The sequence below is a fragment of the Globicephala melas genome, chromosome 9, assembly GCF_963455315.2.
Source record: "Globicephala melas chromosome 9, mGloMel1.2, whole genome shotgun sequence".
In the NCBI taxonomy this organism is placed as follows: Eukaryota; Metazoa; Chordata; class Mammalia; order Artiodactyla; family Delphinidae; genus Globicephala; species Globicephala melas.
This window is the reverse complement of record NC_083322.1, coordinates 94,788,595-94,802,578: the sequence shown is the minus strand read 5'-3', so window position 1 is coordinate 94,802,578 and position 13,984 is coordinate 94,788,595. Positions and strand designations below refer to the sequence as shown.

The 13,984-nt window shown below is 39.9% G+C and overlaps 1 protein-coding gene across 9 annotated transcripts in view; it reads left to right on the top strand.

Moving 5' to 3' along the window:
* The window catches only part of C9H7orf25 (chromosome 9 C7orf25 homolog), a 324,697-nt gene that overhangs the window by 337 nt on the left and 310,376 nt on the right, over positions 1-13,984 (top strand). For 8 of the 9 annotated variants that reach the window (XR_009565153.1, XR_009565151.1, XR_009565145.1 and 5 more), the window contains exon 2: positions 13,803-13,876. Coding sequence is in view for 1 of the 9 variants with exons in the window: in XM_030871188.2 (XP_030727048.1) it covers positions 851-2,116 (1,266 nt within the window). In the remaining 8 variants the exon portion in view is untranslated. Of the gene's footprint in view, positions 1-829; positions 2,497-13,802; positions 13,877-13,984 lie in introns of those variants that run through there. The other variant, XM_030871188.2, reaches the window with a different exon arrangement.

The following is a 13,984-nucleotide window of genomic DNA, read 5'->3' as shown; positions in this document are numbered from 1 at the left end:
AGCCGCCGAGTCGCCGAGCGCTCTCTGCCCGCGCCTCCGTCCCGGCGCTGGCCGTGGGGCCTCTTGGAGCCCGAGCTTGCCCGACGGGGCCAGCGGTGCAGGTGGACCGAGCAGGGCCGGATGCCCGCCCGGAAGGCCCCGCCGACCTCAGGCCCGCCCGCCCGGGCCGCCGCGGGCTGCTCCGTGGAGTTTATCTTCGGGCGTTTTCCTCGGAGTGGGTGCGGGAGCCGAGTTGGTGGGCGCCTTCGGTCTTTAGAAATGGCCTGGGTTGACGTCACATGCAGGTACGAGGCGGTCTGGATTCCTGGGCGTGTGTACCGTGTGCCCCTGGGAAATCACGAGGCAGCAGGTTGAAGGAGACCCACTCATGGAAGGTTAGCGTGGTCAATTGAGGAGAGAGTCTCCTGTTTTGGACAGTTTGTTCACCAGCTAGTCTGTGTGGATACATTTATCTTAATCATTTTTATCTTGACCCTTCCACTAAAATTTCTCGACAACCGAACAGTAAGGCTGCTTATAAGGGAATTCCTTATGTAGCAGGTTGCCAGCCCCCTGCGTTTTATCCTAACCCGGGATATACTGTGGATCCCATGACCTTCAAGCTGAAGAAATGAAGGCGCAAAGAGTGTTAGAACCCAACGGACGTAAGGAGCAGTTCAGAAGTCTAGCTATCATCCTTTCCTTAGCTCTCAGAGGAGGGAGTCACTTCAGAATCAGACACACAGAATCCCAGGTTCATAGACCCGGCCTCCATAATCTTTGTGGTCCGAATGAAGTCTTAGACTCCTGAGTGGAGAATTGCTTGCGGTTGATTTGTTTCTTTTCATAGGAAAGGCATAATGCTGTCAGCATGTCTGCACACTCCATGCTTTGTGAGCGGATCGCCATAGCCAAGGAACTGATGAAGAGAGCAGAGTCACTCTCCAGGTCGAGAAAAGGTGGCATCGAAGGTAGTGCCAAGCTGTGCAGCAAACTGAAGGCAGAATTAAAATTTCTGCAGAAGGTAGAAGCTGGGAAAGTAGCCATTAAGGAGTCCCATTTACAGAGCACTAACCTGACACACCTAAGAGCCATCGTGGAATCGGCAGAAAACCTGGAAGATGTGGTCAGCGTTCTCCATGTATTTGGTTACACAGACACCTTGGGCGAAAAGCAGACCCTTGTGGTGGATGTCGTTGCCAATGGTGGTCATACCTGGGTGAAAGCCATCGGCCGGAAGGCTGAAGCTCTGCATAACATTTGGCTGGGCCGGGGCCAGTATGGCGACAAAAGCATCGTTGAGCAGGCTGAAGACTTCCTCCAGGCCAGTCACCAGCAGCCGGTGCAGTACAGCAACCCTCACATCGTCTTCGCATTTTACAACAGTGTCTCCAGCCCCATGGCCGAGAAGCTGAAAGAAATGGGTGTATCTGTGAGGGGAGACATAGTAGCCGTGAACTCTCTGTTAGAGCCCCGTGAAGAGCTCCAGGCCAGCGAGAGCGAATCAGACGATGATGGCCCCGAACTTTTGCGGGTGACCAGAGTAGACCGAGAAAACATCCTAGCCAGTGTCGCGTTTCCAACGGAGATCAAGGTTGACGTGTGCACAAGAGCCAACCTGGACATCACTACTTTAATCACATATGTATCCGCCCTCAGCTATGGAGGCTGCCACTTTATCTTCAGAGAAAAAGTGCTCACCGAACAAGCAGAGCAAGAGAGGAAAGAGCAGGTTCTGCCACAGCTGGAGGCATTTATGAAGGACAAGGAGTTGTTTGCCTGCGAATCTGCCGTCAAGGACTTTCAGTCTATCCTAGATACCTTAGGAGGACCCGGGGAGAGAGAGCGGGCTGCTATGCTAATTAAGCGAATTAACGTGGTCCCAGACCAGCCTTCTGAGCGTGCCTTGAAACTAGTGTCCAGTTCAAAAATCAACAGCCGCTCTTTAACGATTTTTGGGACAGGAGACACCCTAAAAGCCATCACAATGACTGCCAATAGTGGTTTTGTCAGAGCTGCCAACAACCAGGGTGTTAAGTTCAGTGTGTTTATCCATCAGCCCAGAGCACTCACTGAGAGCAAAGAGGCCCTAGCTACCCCCTTACCAAGAGACTGCACAACTGACAACCAACACTGATGATATCCTTTAAATACTGTCATGGGAATAAGTTATTTATACCAAAGGCTGTGTCTTCCCATTCTTAATTGGAAAAAAAATGGTCTATAGTAAAAATAATGCTCTTTAATACTCTTTAGAGCTCTTAAACCAGTCAGGTTGACTGTCTCATCTATAAGGTATATAACCTAAAGTACGCAAAAAGCACAAGAGGCAACCTTATTTATCAAACTGGCTACATTATAATTAGAACAGAAATACATCTGTATAAGGCTTGTAGCTGTATCACGGTATTTTGATTTGTTTCATTCAGTAGGGCTATCACTCCCCTAATGGTAACCGCCTCTCTTGGACTGTGGCTACGTGGCATCTTGCATTAAATATCTGGAGAAACCTCTGAAGCTTGTTTTTCATTGTGTTGATTTAGCAATCGATATGGGTTGAGGCTGGGAGGTAATAGTTTTCAATGAATTTTAGATTCCAAAGTTATGGCTGTTACTGAAAAGACACTTGTTTGATTGTTATCTGTCAGGTGCAGTCTGGTGGTTATGTTTACAAAGAGGACATTAATATAGAAGGAAATAAAGGGAATTCTGATCATGGGAGTCCCATGAATCTCTTGATACACCATCGTGAGAAGATAGACAACAGTCACACTACTACAAACCTAAGGTGTTTAAGGTTAAATATTTATTTGAATATATTGAAAAAGAATTATATAAAATAATAGGTTTTACTTTTAAATACAAATGGCCCCCACATTAGCAGTATTTGGATTATGAATACTCCTTTTCCCATTCCTTTTGCAAGTGGGAAGGGACAGCTGCATTATTACGTCTCTCTCGTGAAACTGGCAGGGAGATTCCATGCCTGTTTCATGACACAGTTGTAATTAAAAAGAAATTTTTATGTCCGTATTGTGCTAGGTGTTTCATGAATGTGCAGTGAGGACAAATTAGCAAAGTAGGTACATAGTCACATTTAAAAAATTGGGAATTGAGTCTTAAAGCTGAAGTATTAACTTGTGCTGAGTGTAGGAGCCATTATTAGAACTTGATTTTGTGTTCTCACAGCCTGGCCTTTCCACTGAGCCAGCCCCTCTTCTGTGAGTAGGGAAACTTCAATTTCCAGCCACAGTGTTGAGACCGTGGAACTTGATTGTCAGGGCCCATGAAATGAAATGCAAAATTACGTGTATGGGGCGGGGGGTTTCTCCTGGGAGAGATTCTGTTACTAACTCAACACATTTCCTAGGGGAAAAGGCTGTGATTGGGGCTCCAAGTTAGTGTGGAGAGGTAGATTTAACTTTCACTGGAGCAGAAATTGTCTAGTGTTAGAAATTGGGCTTAGGCCTTTTCAAGCACCTATTAAAGTACTAATTACTTGGTACTATTATGTACCAAGCATTGTAACAGTTATTGGTATAAAAGATGAATAATTGCTCTTTGGTCTAAGGGGTTCTTCATCTGAAATGGAAGGAAACAATTGAAGTATAATTAATGTACTAAATTTTCTAAAAGAGTTACATTTAAAAGACTGGGAACAGAGTAAGGGAGTAGTTCGTGCTATGGGGACAGGAAGTCAGAGAGGCAGTGACCTCTGAGGGGTTGGGTGTGAGACTCAACAGGAAGTGTACAGGGAGTGGATTGGAAAGGTACCGAAGTGTGAATATGAGGGCCTGTTCAGAGACAGGGCTCATGTGGACAGTTTATAAAACTGGAAGTGAAGTAGAAAAGCAGGCAAAGTTCTCTGAAGAGTTTGGCATTAGAGAGCCATTGGCCATTTTTAAGAAAGGATGGGTCATGATCAAATCTCTTAGTAAAACGAAGACCTGTAGTGTGGAGGAAGAATTAATGGAAGGAAAGATAGGATTATAATGATAGCTAGTACAATATGGTGGAATGTAGTATATGCTGGGTGTGTTCAAGGCAGAATTGATGTGATACTCATTCATTTAATAAACATTTATCAAGTTCCTGTCATGTCAAACACAGTTTGCCATAGAGCAATATAGTTGCAGGTATCAAACAGGAAATATTACTGATACTAAAAGTGAAACCAAGCTGAATCACTTCCAAGGGGCAAGGGTGGAGAATACATGTGGTCCATATAAGAGAAGACAAGTCAAAAGAATTCTCAAGGGAAGCATAAAAACCAGAAAGTACAACATAAGAGAGCTGTAAGACCAAGAAAGATAAAACAGCTTTGGAGAAGCTATAATTTCCCTAATTAATTATAGGGAAATATACAATAGCTAGATACTATTTTGATAAGTTTAGACATCTCAGTGAAACAGATGATATTCTTAGGAAATAGGAGTTAAAATTGAGGAAGAACTAGAAAACCTATTTAACCCATAGTCCTTGAGAAGATTGTTCAAGTAGTTAATTAACGACCTCCAAAAAATGTCCGGGTCCAATTAACTTCTTTAGGTAAGTTTTTGCTTACATTTAAATATCAAATAATCTCCTTGCTCTAAAAAATAATGTGGGCAAACTGAATCTGACACATAAGTATCATGCCAATTCTGCCCTAAACAACTTGGGGTGATGAAAATGTTTTGGAACTATATGATAGAGATGGTAGTTACACAACATTACGAATGTACTAAATTTTTCGCTTTAAGTCAATTAATTTTATGTTTTGTGGATTTCACCTCAATTAAAAAAAAACAGTACCCCTAAGTGGGGTGGAACTATTTAGCATGGTAAGATGTGATGTTCCATTTACTCGCCCTCCCCTACCCCCAAATGAGAACTTGGGCTGCTCCTGCTTGAGGACAGGGTCCTGTGGAGGTGTGCAGCCTGGGAGCTGTATCTTAATTTGTGTAATTGCAAGCTGGTTGTCTCAGATCATTACTGTATTGGGAATGTTTTCAAATTCATTTTGTGGAATATAAGCATGATTCTGATACTAAAACAAGATACCCTAAAAAAGAAAGCTGCCTGAAAATTTCAATCCCAGGCAAAGAACACCTCACCCTGTGGGAATCTTGTTTGCCAGAGGATAAAAGACAGAGACGATCCCCCCAACTTAAATATTAGGAACTTGGGGATTAATCTCCACGCTGCAATAAAATTGGAGGCAGGAGGCTTACTTTGAGATAAAGAGGTAACCCCAAGACTCCTCCCTGCATGAAACCGGAATCTTGGAAAGGCTGGAGTCCCTGAGAAAAAGGATCTTGTAAACACTGCCCAGGGTGACAGCAAGGAAATGTGACTCCAGTGGCTCTGAGTGGAAGAAAAGGAGCCTGAGGGATGTCAAGTCCAGACTGTGCTCTGCTAGGAGCGTCATGGGGAAGGCCCAGGCGTGTGAAATTAGTATAAAAATGGGTCCCAGGTAAGTACTATCGTTCAGATACCTCACAGAAACACTCATGGCATCATTCGTGACTTGTGGGACACTTCAGTTTCCCAAGCTTCACAGAGTCCAATGGAAATGAAGCTTTGCTTGGATGGGCTTTCAGTGAGATATTGTGAAATCATGTGAGGAAATCTTCCACCACCAGTGAGTCAGCAGCACAAAGTTCCTCAACAACTTAAGATCATAGTAAAATAATCTGATAAATAATATAAAGTAAATATGGAGGGTTTGACGTGTTCCCCACGTATATTATTAAAAAAAAAAAAGAGGAATGAGTCAAAGAGGCAGATAGAGGCTAAAATACCATCTGTGACAAAACACTGCGTGTAGCTAAGATGGAGGATGTGGTTTATATCTGCAGAAAGTGGGCTGAACCCCAGAATTAGGCAGATGCTACCCACCCAGGCACAAGTAGTGCTGGGCGTGTGATGGGAGAGCATGTCTGGTGCAGAGGACACCTCACTTGTGGGAAGCTTGTTCCCAAGAGGAAAAGGGCAGAGCTGAGCAGAGCATCCCAGGTGGTCCAATAAATGACTCTGTGTCCCCAGAAGGGGAGAAGGGCCAGGAGTGCACTGTGGGGAAGACCTCCCCCGACCTGGCATCGTGGAATCAGAAATCTGTCTCCATATAAATAAAAAATGTTTTAAGAAGGTAAAGTATAGAAACCGTAAGGAGAGAATACAGGCAATCGGGAGTTCTAGTAATAGAAAAAGCCTCACTAAAATGAGAAGTTCAGAAAAAACTTCGAAAACGTCAGTCAGACAAAACTAAAGAAAAGATTCTGAACTGAAACATAGCTCTTAATAAATTTCCCAGAATGCGGCAAAGAAGTAAAAGGATGGGAAATCCGAGAGGCTGAGACCTGGAGGACAAATAGTGAGGTCCACAAAGGTCACAGCAGACAGCAGGAGCCAGCACACTGCACCTGGTCCAAGTTCTCCCTGCCTTTGCCTGCCTGTCCTGTAGGGGCTGGAAGCACCCACATCCTTGCTCTCTTAGCCTGAAATCCTTGCCAGTGAGACCCAGGGCAAGTCTGTTAGTTCTGCCTCCTCTTCCTTCCATCTTTTTCCTGATTTGACATGGACAATGGCCAGGCTTGCCCCGTGGAGGAATGCTAGCTAGTGCGCCAAGGAAACAGTAGAGTCGGGGAAATCACCATTTTGTGACAGAATAAATGATTTTATAAGGATGAGAGGAAGGCCGAGGGAACGTCACAGACTCTGGTGCTGACGTCAGCTTCCCTCAGGACTTCTTGCTGAGAGAAAATATAAAACCCCGATTTATTTAAGCCACTGGAGTTGGCTTTTCCTTTCGTCTATTAGGAAATATTTCTAACTGCCATTATGGTTTTTTGTCCCCAAAAGGAAGAATAGACAAAATGGGAGAGAAGCAATAAATACAGTTTTCAAATGTACAGAAAAACAATTAGAATAGAGTACGAGCATTCATATACCCATCACCTCAGTTAAACAGGTGTTATTATTTTGCCCTATTTAAGTTTTTCTTTTGCTGAAATATTTTAAAATAAATTACAGACACCATGATGTTTTTACGTATACCTCCCTCAGTATTCAGTTCCAGAAAGAACATTTTTTTGCACAACCATGATTCCATGAGCACACCTAAGAAAATTAGCAATAATTCTGAACATCATCTAATGCCCAGTTCATATTCTGATGTCAGGGGTTCTGTCTAACCAGGATCCAGTCAAACACTAGGCGTTACTTTTGGCTTTAATATTTCATAATTCTATTTTGATTTAACACATAATCTCACTCTTTCATGACTTTGGCTTTTGAAGATACCAGAACTGTTGTCTTACAGGATATCCTATATTCTTGATTTGTCTAATTGTTTCTGGTGGTAAATTTTATTTCCTGTAAACTGGAAATGAGATCTAAAAGCTGGATTAAATATTTTATAGGTGATACTGTATTCTTCATTTGCATTACACCAGGGGTCATATCATATCTGGTTGTTCCACTGTTAGTAATGTTAAGTATTGTCCCTTTGAATAAAGTGGTGACAGCCAGAACTTTCCATTGTAAAGTGATGTTTTTCCCCTTGGGACTAGTAAATTAACTATGAAATAATACTTTTGCACTATGTGAATATTCAGTTCCCCATTGTCCTTTCACCTGATGATTTTAGCATGCATTAATCATTATAACCTTGAATCAATTATTTCGTTCAGAGTGACAAAATGGTGATTTTCCCACTTCTACCATTTCCTTTACACTTATTAGGTATCATTCTTCTATAAGGGTACGGAAAAGCTTTCCCTATGAGCTGGGGCCGTTTTGTTGCTCTGAAATATAGTTTCTTCTTGAATGTCAGGGTATCCTTAATTCCTTTTCTCTAATTAATGGTTTTCAGAGTATGGGATTGGTATAATAGTCACCTTCAGTAACAGCAATGAAATTTTTGGAGGGAGATTCTATTTTGTGAGTACCATATTGGACTCATGAATTATTATATATTTAAATGTGCCCAAATCAATTACACTTCTTTTTTGTTACAATAATTTATTTCATTTTATTTTATTTTTTACTAATGATACCGAAAATTGGCCTTTGTATGCCGGCGCCAAATTGAATCTCGGAGACAGAGTTTGGATGAAGTAGAAAGGAATAACTTTATTGCTTTTCCAGGCAAAGGCGGGCTAATGCCCTCAAAACAGTGTGTCTCAAGCCAGGGGGGTTTGTGGGGAGTATTATAGTCAAGGAGCAGGGCTGCTGATAAGGATCAGGGTGCTTGCAAGGCCTGCATTCCTTCAATCCAGAGGTCGCCTGGCTTCAGGTGGTTTTGTGATGGGCTTCTGTGACCTTCTCTCTGGAATGAAGAATGCTTCATTAAGTAGGTAACATCTTCCATTTGGTGGGGGGTTTAGTTCTGCAGAAGAGCTCAAAGATAGTGTTAGGTATCCTTGAGGTAGTGTTAGGTATCCTTGAGGTAGTGTTAGGTATTCCTTGAGGAGGAACCAGGACCCTGTCCCAAAGGTATCCTTGAGGTAGTGTTAGGTATTCCTTGAGGAGGAACCAGGATCCTGTCCCAAAGGTATCCTTGAGGTAATGTTAGGTATCCCTTGAGGAGGAACCAGGACCCTGTCCCAAAGGTATCCTTGAGGTAATGTTAGGTATCCCTTGAGGAGGAACCAGGACCCTGTCCCAAAGGTATCCTTGAGGTAGTGTTAGGTATCCCTTGAGGAGGAGCCAGGACCCTGTCCCAAAGGTATCCTTGAGGTAGTATTAAGTATCCCTTGAGGGGAACCAGGACCCTGCCCCAAGGCTGCACTCTTGTTTCTTGACTGCTCCTCCCTTGTCTCCTCAACCCCTCACTACTCTGATTGACAACTATTTGAACCTGCCCTTTGGAAATTAGGGAAGGTCACGGAGGCTGAAGGAAGCCTACTTCATACAAATAAGAAACAGGGGACATGGAAAGACTTGTGCAGGGGATATGGAAAGACTTTTGTGCCCAGGAGCCCCACAGGGTCCTGATCAGTTTCGCTAAGACTTTATGTTTTTTTAGAGAAATTTTAGGTTCACAGCAAAATTGAGAGGGTAAACATACAGAGACCAATAAAGTACAGAGATTTCCCATAGCTGGCTGACCCTTGAACAATGCAGGGGTTTGGGTGCCGAGCCCCAAGCAATCAAAAATATACGTATAACTTTATAGTCAGCACTCTGTATAGGCAGTTCCACATCCAAGGATTCAACCGATTGCAGATCGTGTGGTACTGCAGTTCCTATTTATTGAAAAAAATCTGCATATAAGTGGACCCGTGCAGTTCAAACCTGTGTTGTTCAAGGATTAACATACTCTCTGAACTCCATACGCACAGCCCCCCCATTATCATCCCCCACCAGTGTGGTACATCTGCTACAATTAATGAACCTACAGTGACATGTCATAATTGCCCAAAGTCCATAGTTCATATTACTGTTCACTCTTGGTGTTGCACATTTTATGGGTTTGGACAAATGTATCATGACATGTATTCATCATTATGGTATCAAAGAGTGTTTTCAGTGCCCTAAAAATCCTCTGTGCCTCACCTATTCATTCCTCCTTCCAACCTCCCCCAAACTCTTGGCAACCATTGATCTTTTTACTGCTTACATAGCTTTGCCTTTTCCAGAATGTTATATAATTGGAATCATCCAGACTTTTCAGACTGGCTCCTTTCACATAGTATTAGGCATATAAGGTTCCTCCCTGTCTTTTCATGAGTTGATAGCGGGTTTCTTTTCAGTGCTGAATAATATTCCATTGTCTGGATAGACCACAGTTTATCCATTCATCTAGAGAAGGCCCTCTTCATTGCTTACCACTTTTGGCAATTATGAACTGAGCTGCTATAAACATCCATGTGTGGGTTTTTGTATGGACATAAATTTTCAACTCTTTTTGGCAGATACCAAAGAGTGTGATTGGTTCTCCCTTCAGGTCCATTAATATTTGCTTTGTATGTTTAGGTGACCCTATGTTGGGTGCATAAATATTTGCAAATGTCATATCCTCTTGATATAATTATCATTATATAATGATTTTCTTTGTATCTTTTTACAGTCTTTGGCTTAAAGTTTATTTTGTCTTTTATGAGTATAGCTACCCTTGCTTTCTTTCATTTCCATTGGCATGGAATATATTTTTCCATGTCTTTACTTTCAATCTCTGTGTGTACTTAAAGCTGAACTGTGTCTCCTGTAGACAGCAAATAGTTTGGTCTTGATTTTCTGTTTGTTTGCTTTTATCCATTCAGCCACTGTATATATTTTAATTGGAGAATTTAGTACATTTATATTTAAAGTAATTATTGTTAGGTATGGACTTAACTATTTCCATTTTGTTAATTTTTCTGACTGTAATTCCTTTTTCCTTTCTTCTTTCTTTGCTCTCTTCCTTTGTGATTGGTTGATTTTCTGTAGTAGTGTGCTTAGATTCCTTTCTCTTTATCATTTGTATATCTAGTCTAGGTTTTTGCTTTGTGAATACTACACTGTTTTGATCACTATAGCTTTTTTTCTTTTTTTTTTTTTTTGCGGTACGTGGGCCTCTCACTGTTGTGGCTTCTCCCGTTGCGGAGCACAGGCTCCAGACGCGCAGGCTCAGCAGCCATGGGTCACGGGCCTAGCCACTCCGCAGCATGTGAGATCTTCCCGACCCGGGTCACGAACCTGTGTCCCCTGCATCGGCAGGCAAACTCTCAACCACTGCGCCACCAGGGAAGCCCTACTGTAGCTTTATAATAAGTGTTGAAGTCAGGTAGTTTCAGTCCTCCAACTTTATTCTTCTTTAATATTTTGTTGTCTATTCTAGACCTTTTGCCTCTCTATATAAACTTTAGAATTGATTGTTGATATATGCAAAATAACTTGCTGGGATTTTGAATGAGATTGCATTAAATCTATAGATCAAGTTGAGATAAACTGATACCTTGACAATATTGAGTCTTCCTATCTATAAATATGGAACATCCCTCCATTTATTTAGATCTTTGATTTCATTCGTCAGTTTTGTAGTTTTCCTCATATAGATCTTATGCATATTTTGTTAGATTTATACCTGAGTATTTAATTTTGGTGGGTGCTAATGTAAATGGTATTGTTTTTAATTTCAAATTCTACTTGTTCATTGATGATATATAAGAAAGTGAATGACTTGTATATTAAAGTGTATCTTGATGTCTTGCTATAATCATTTATTATTTCCAGGAGATTTTTTTTTTTTTTTTTGCTAACCCTTTCAAATATTCTACATAGATGATCATGTCATCTGAGAAACAGGACAGTTTTATTTCTTCCTTCCCAGTCTGTATACCTTTTATTACCTTTTCTTATTTTATTGCATGAGCTAGGACTTCCAGTATGACATTGAAAAGAAGAGGATATATCCTTGGCTTGTTCCTGATCTTAGTGGGAACATTTTGAGTTTCTCATTATTAACTATGATGTTTGCTGTGGGATTTTTTTGGCTATTCTTTATCAAGTTGAGAAAGCTTCTCTCTGTTCCTAGTTTACTGAGAGTTTTTATCATAAATGGGTGTTAGATTTTGTTAAATGCTTTTTCTGCACTTATTGATATAACCATGTGATTTTTCTTTTTTAGTGTATTGATAGATTATATTAATTGATTTTTGAATGGTGAACAAGCCTTGCACACCTGGGATAAATCCCACTTGGTCATTGTGTGTAATTCTTTTTAGATGTTGTTGGACTCAATTTGCTAATTTTTTGGAGGATATTTGCATTTGTGTTCATGAGAAATATTGGTTTGCAGTTTTCCTTCCTTATAATGTCTTTGTCTTTGTTTGGTATTAGGATAAAGGTGGCCTCATATAATGAGTTAGGAATTGTTCCATCTGCTTCTATCCTCTGAAAGATTGTAGAGAATTAGCATAATTTCTTCCATCAGTGTTTGATAGAATTCACCAGTAAACCCATCTGGGCTGGGTGTTTTCTGTTTTGGAAGGTTATTAATTCTTGAAGCAATTTATTTTATATATATATGCCTATACTTGTTATCTGTTCTTCTTGTGAGAATTTTGACAGACTGTATCTTTCAAGGAATACTCTATTTCATCTGGGTTATCACATTTGTGGCATAGAGTTGTTCACTGTGTTCATTTCTTACCTTTATGTCCATGGGTTCTGTAGTAATGTCTCCTTTTTCATCTCTGATATTAATTTGTGAACTCCTCCATTTTTTCTTAGTTACCCTGCCTAGAGGGATTGATTTTGTTGATCTTTTCAAAGAATCAGATTTTGGTTTTACTGATTTTTCTCTGTTGATTTCCTGTTTTCACTGTCATTGATTTCTGCTCTATTCTTATTTTTATTATTCTTTTTTAAATAAAAATTTAAATTTTGAGATCATTATAGATTCATGTGCTGTTGTAAGAAATAATACAGACAGAATCCATGTACCCTTTACACAGTTCTCCCAATACTGTAGTAACATCTTGCAAAACTATAGTACAATAGCATAGTAAAATATAGAACATATCCATCACCACAGGATTTCTCATGTTGCCCTTTTATTATGCTTTTTGATGCTTAAGTTGTTCAAACTTTGGCCAGTAGGAACCCTTTTGACTTCCCTGTGTCTTTTTATGTAATTACATTATCTTTATTTTCTTGCTTTCTGGCAGAACGAGATGTCTCAAAATTACCTGTACTATTTTACCAGAGACCTGGAATCAGCTATTTCTTCAAGGAACCTTTAATAACCAATGGCATTTCAAAACAATATTCTGATGGCCAGGGCATCATTTCTCCTGGGCACTTTCAAAGCATAAAGATGAAAATGTTTACATATTTCAAAGTAATTATACTGATGTCATCAAATTAAATCAACATTATAAGATTTTACTTAATATTAATTTCAAACTCTTTTCTCCTGCTCTGAAGATCTTTTCTTCCTAACAAGATTGCTTATTTGACTTATGCTACAATATACATTAAAAATTTCAAAATTCTATTATTACTGATTATAATAAAGTCACTAAATAAATGTGAATATTTCTTTGTAGTTCTTATCCTTATAGCCTATTAAAGAGATATGGTTAAAGTACTGTTTTAAAGTCATGTAACTATTTTTTTTCCTTGCAGTGTTATGTTACTAATTACATATCTAGTTAGGTTCACTAGTATCAGTTTACTATTGATTTTAGAGTTTTAAAAATTAATTTTATTCTTTAAAATATGTAAATTTATGTGGTTCAAAAGTGAAAACTATATAAATGTGTCATCAGAAAAATATTGTTTCTATCTCTCTCTCTCACATAATTTCCCTCCACCCCAATAGAAACCCATTTTTATTCATTTCATGTTTTTTTCCTTCCTTCATTCCTTCCTCCCCTTCTTCCTTGTCTCCCCTTCCCCTCCCCTCCTTTCCATCCTTTCTCCCCTCTCTCCCTCCTTCTGCTATTTGGCTCTTGTTATTTTATTTTTTTAGCTTGAAATGATATAATCTGTTTCCCAACACTTATTTACAAGTAAATCAAGGAACTAATCATACTTTTTCCTTTCTTTTTTTCTCCTTTTTAAGTTGTGCTGTTTTTACTTTGTCAGGTGGTTTAATGTTTACATACTGTTCTTTCACCCTTATTCTCACCTTTGTTTTAGTCTTAGATCTTCAGTTAAATATATTTAATGCTCCCTACTAATTTCCTTTTACCAGTTTTTCCAAGTATGAGCTTCCTCACAAGGAGCTCATCGGTCATATCCCCTGAGTTTTTGCATGTTCAAAACTATTTTTCTGTAGCTTTGATATGTGAAGGAAGGTTGCTTGGATATAAAAGCCTCATTTCACACTCTCTTTTCTTGTTTTATTGTAGATGTTTCTCCATTATATTCCTGCGGTAAATGTTACTGTCAAGAAACCTGATGCCAACTTGATTTTCTTCCTTTGGTAAGTGATTTGGTCATTTTCCCTGGAGGTTCAGAAGATTTTTTCTATAAATTATAATAATTTCTTTGGTTATGACTTGGAGTCTGTTTTCATATATGTGCTATACCT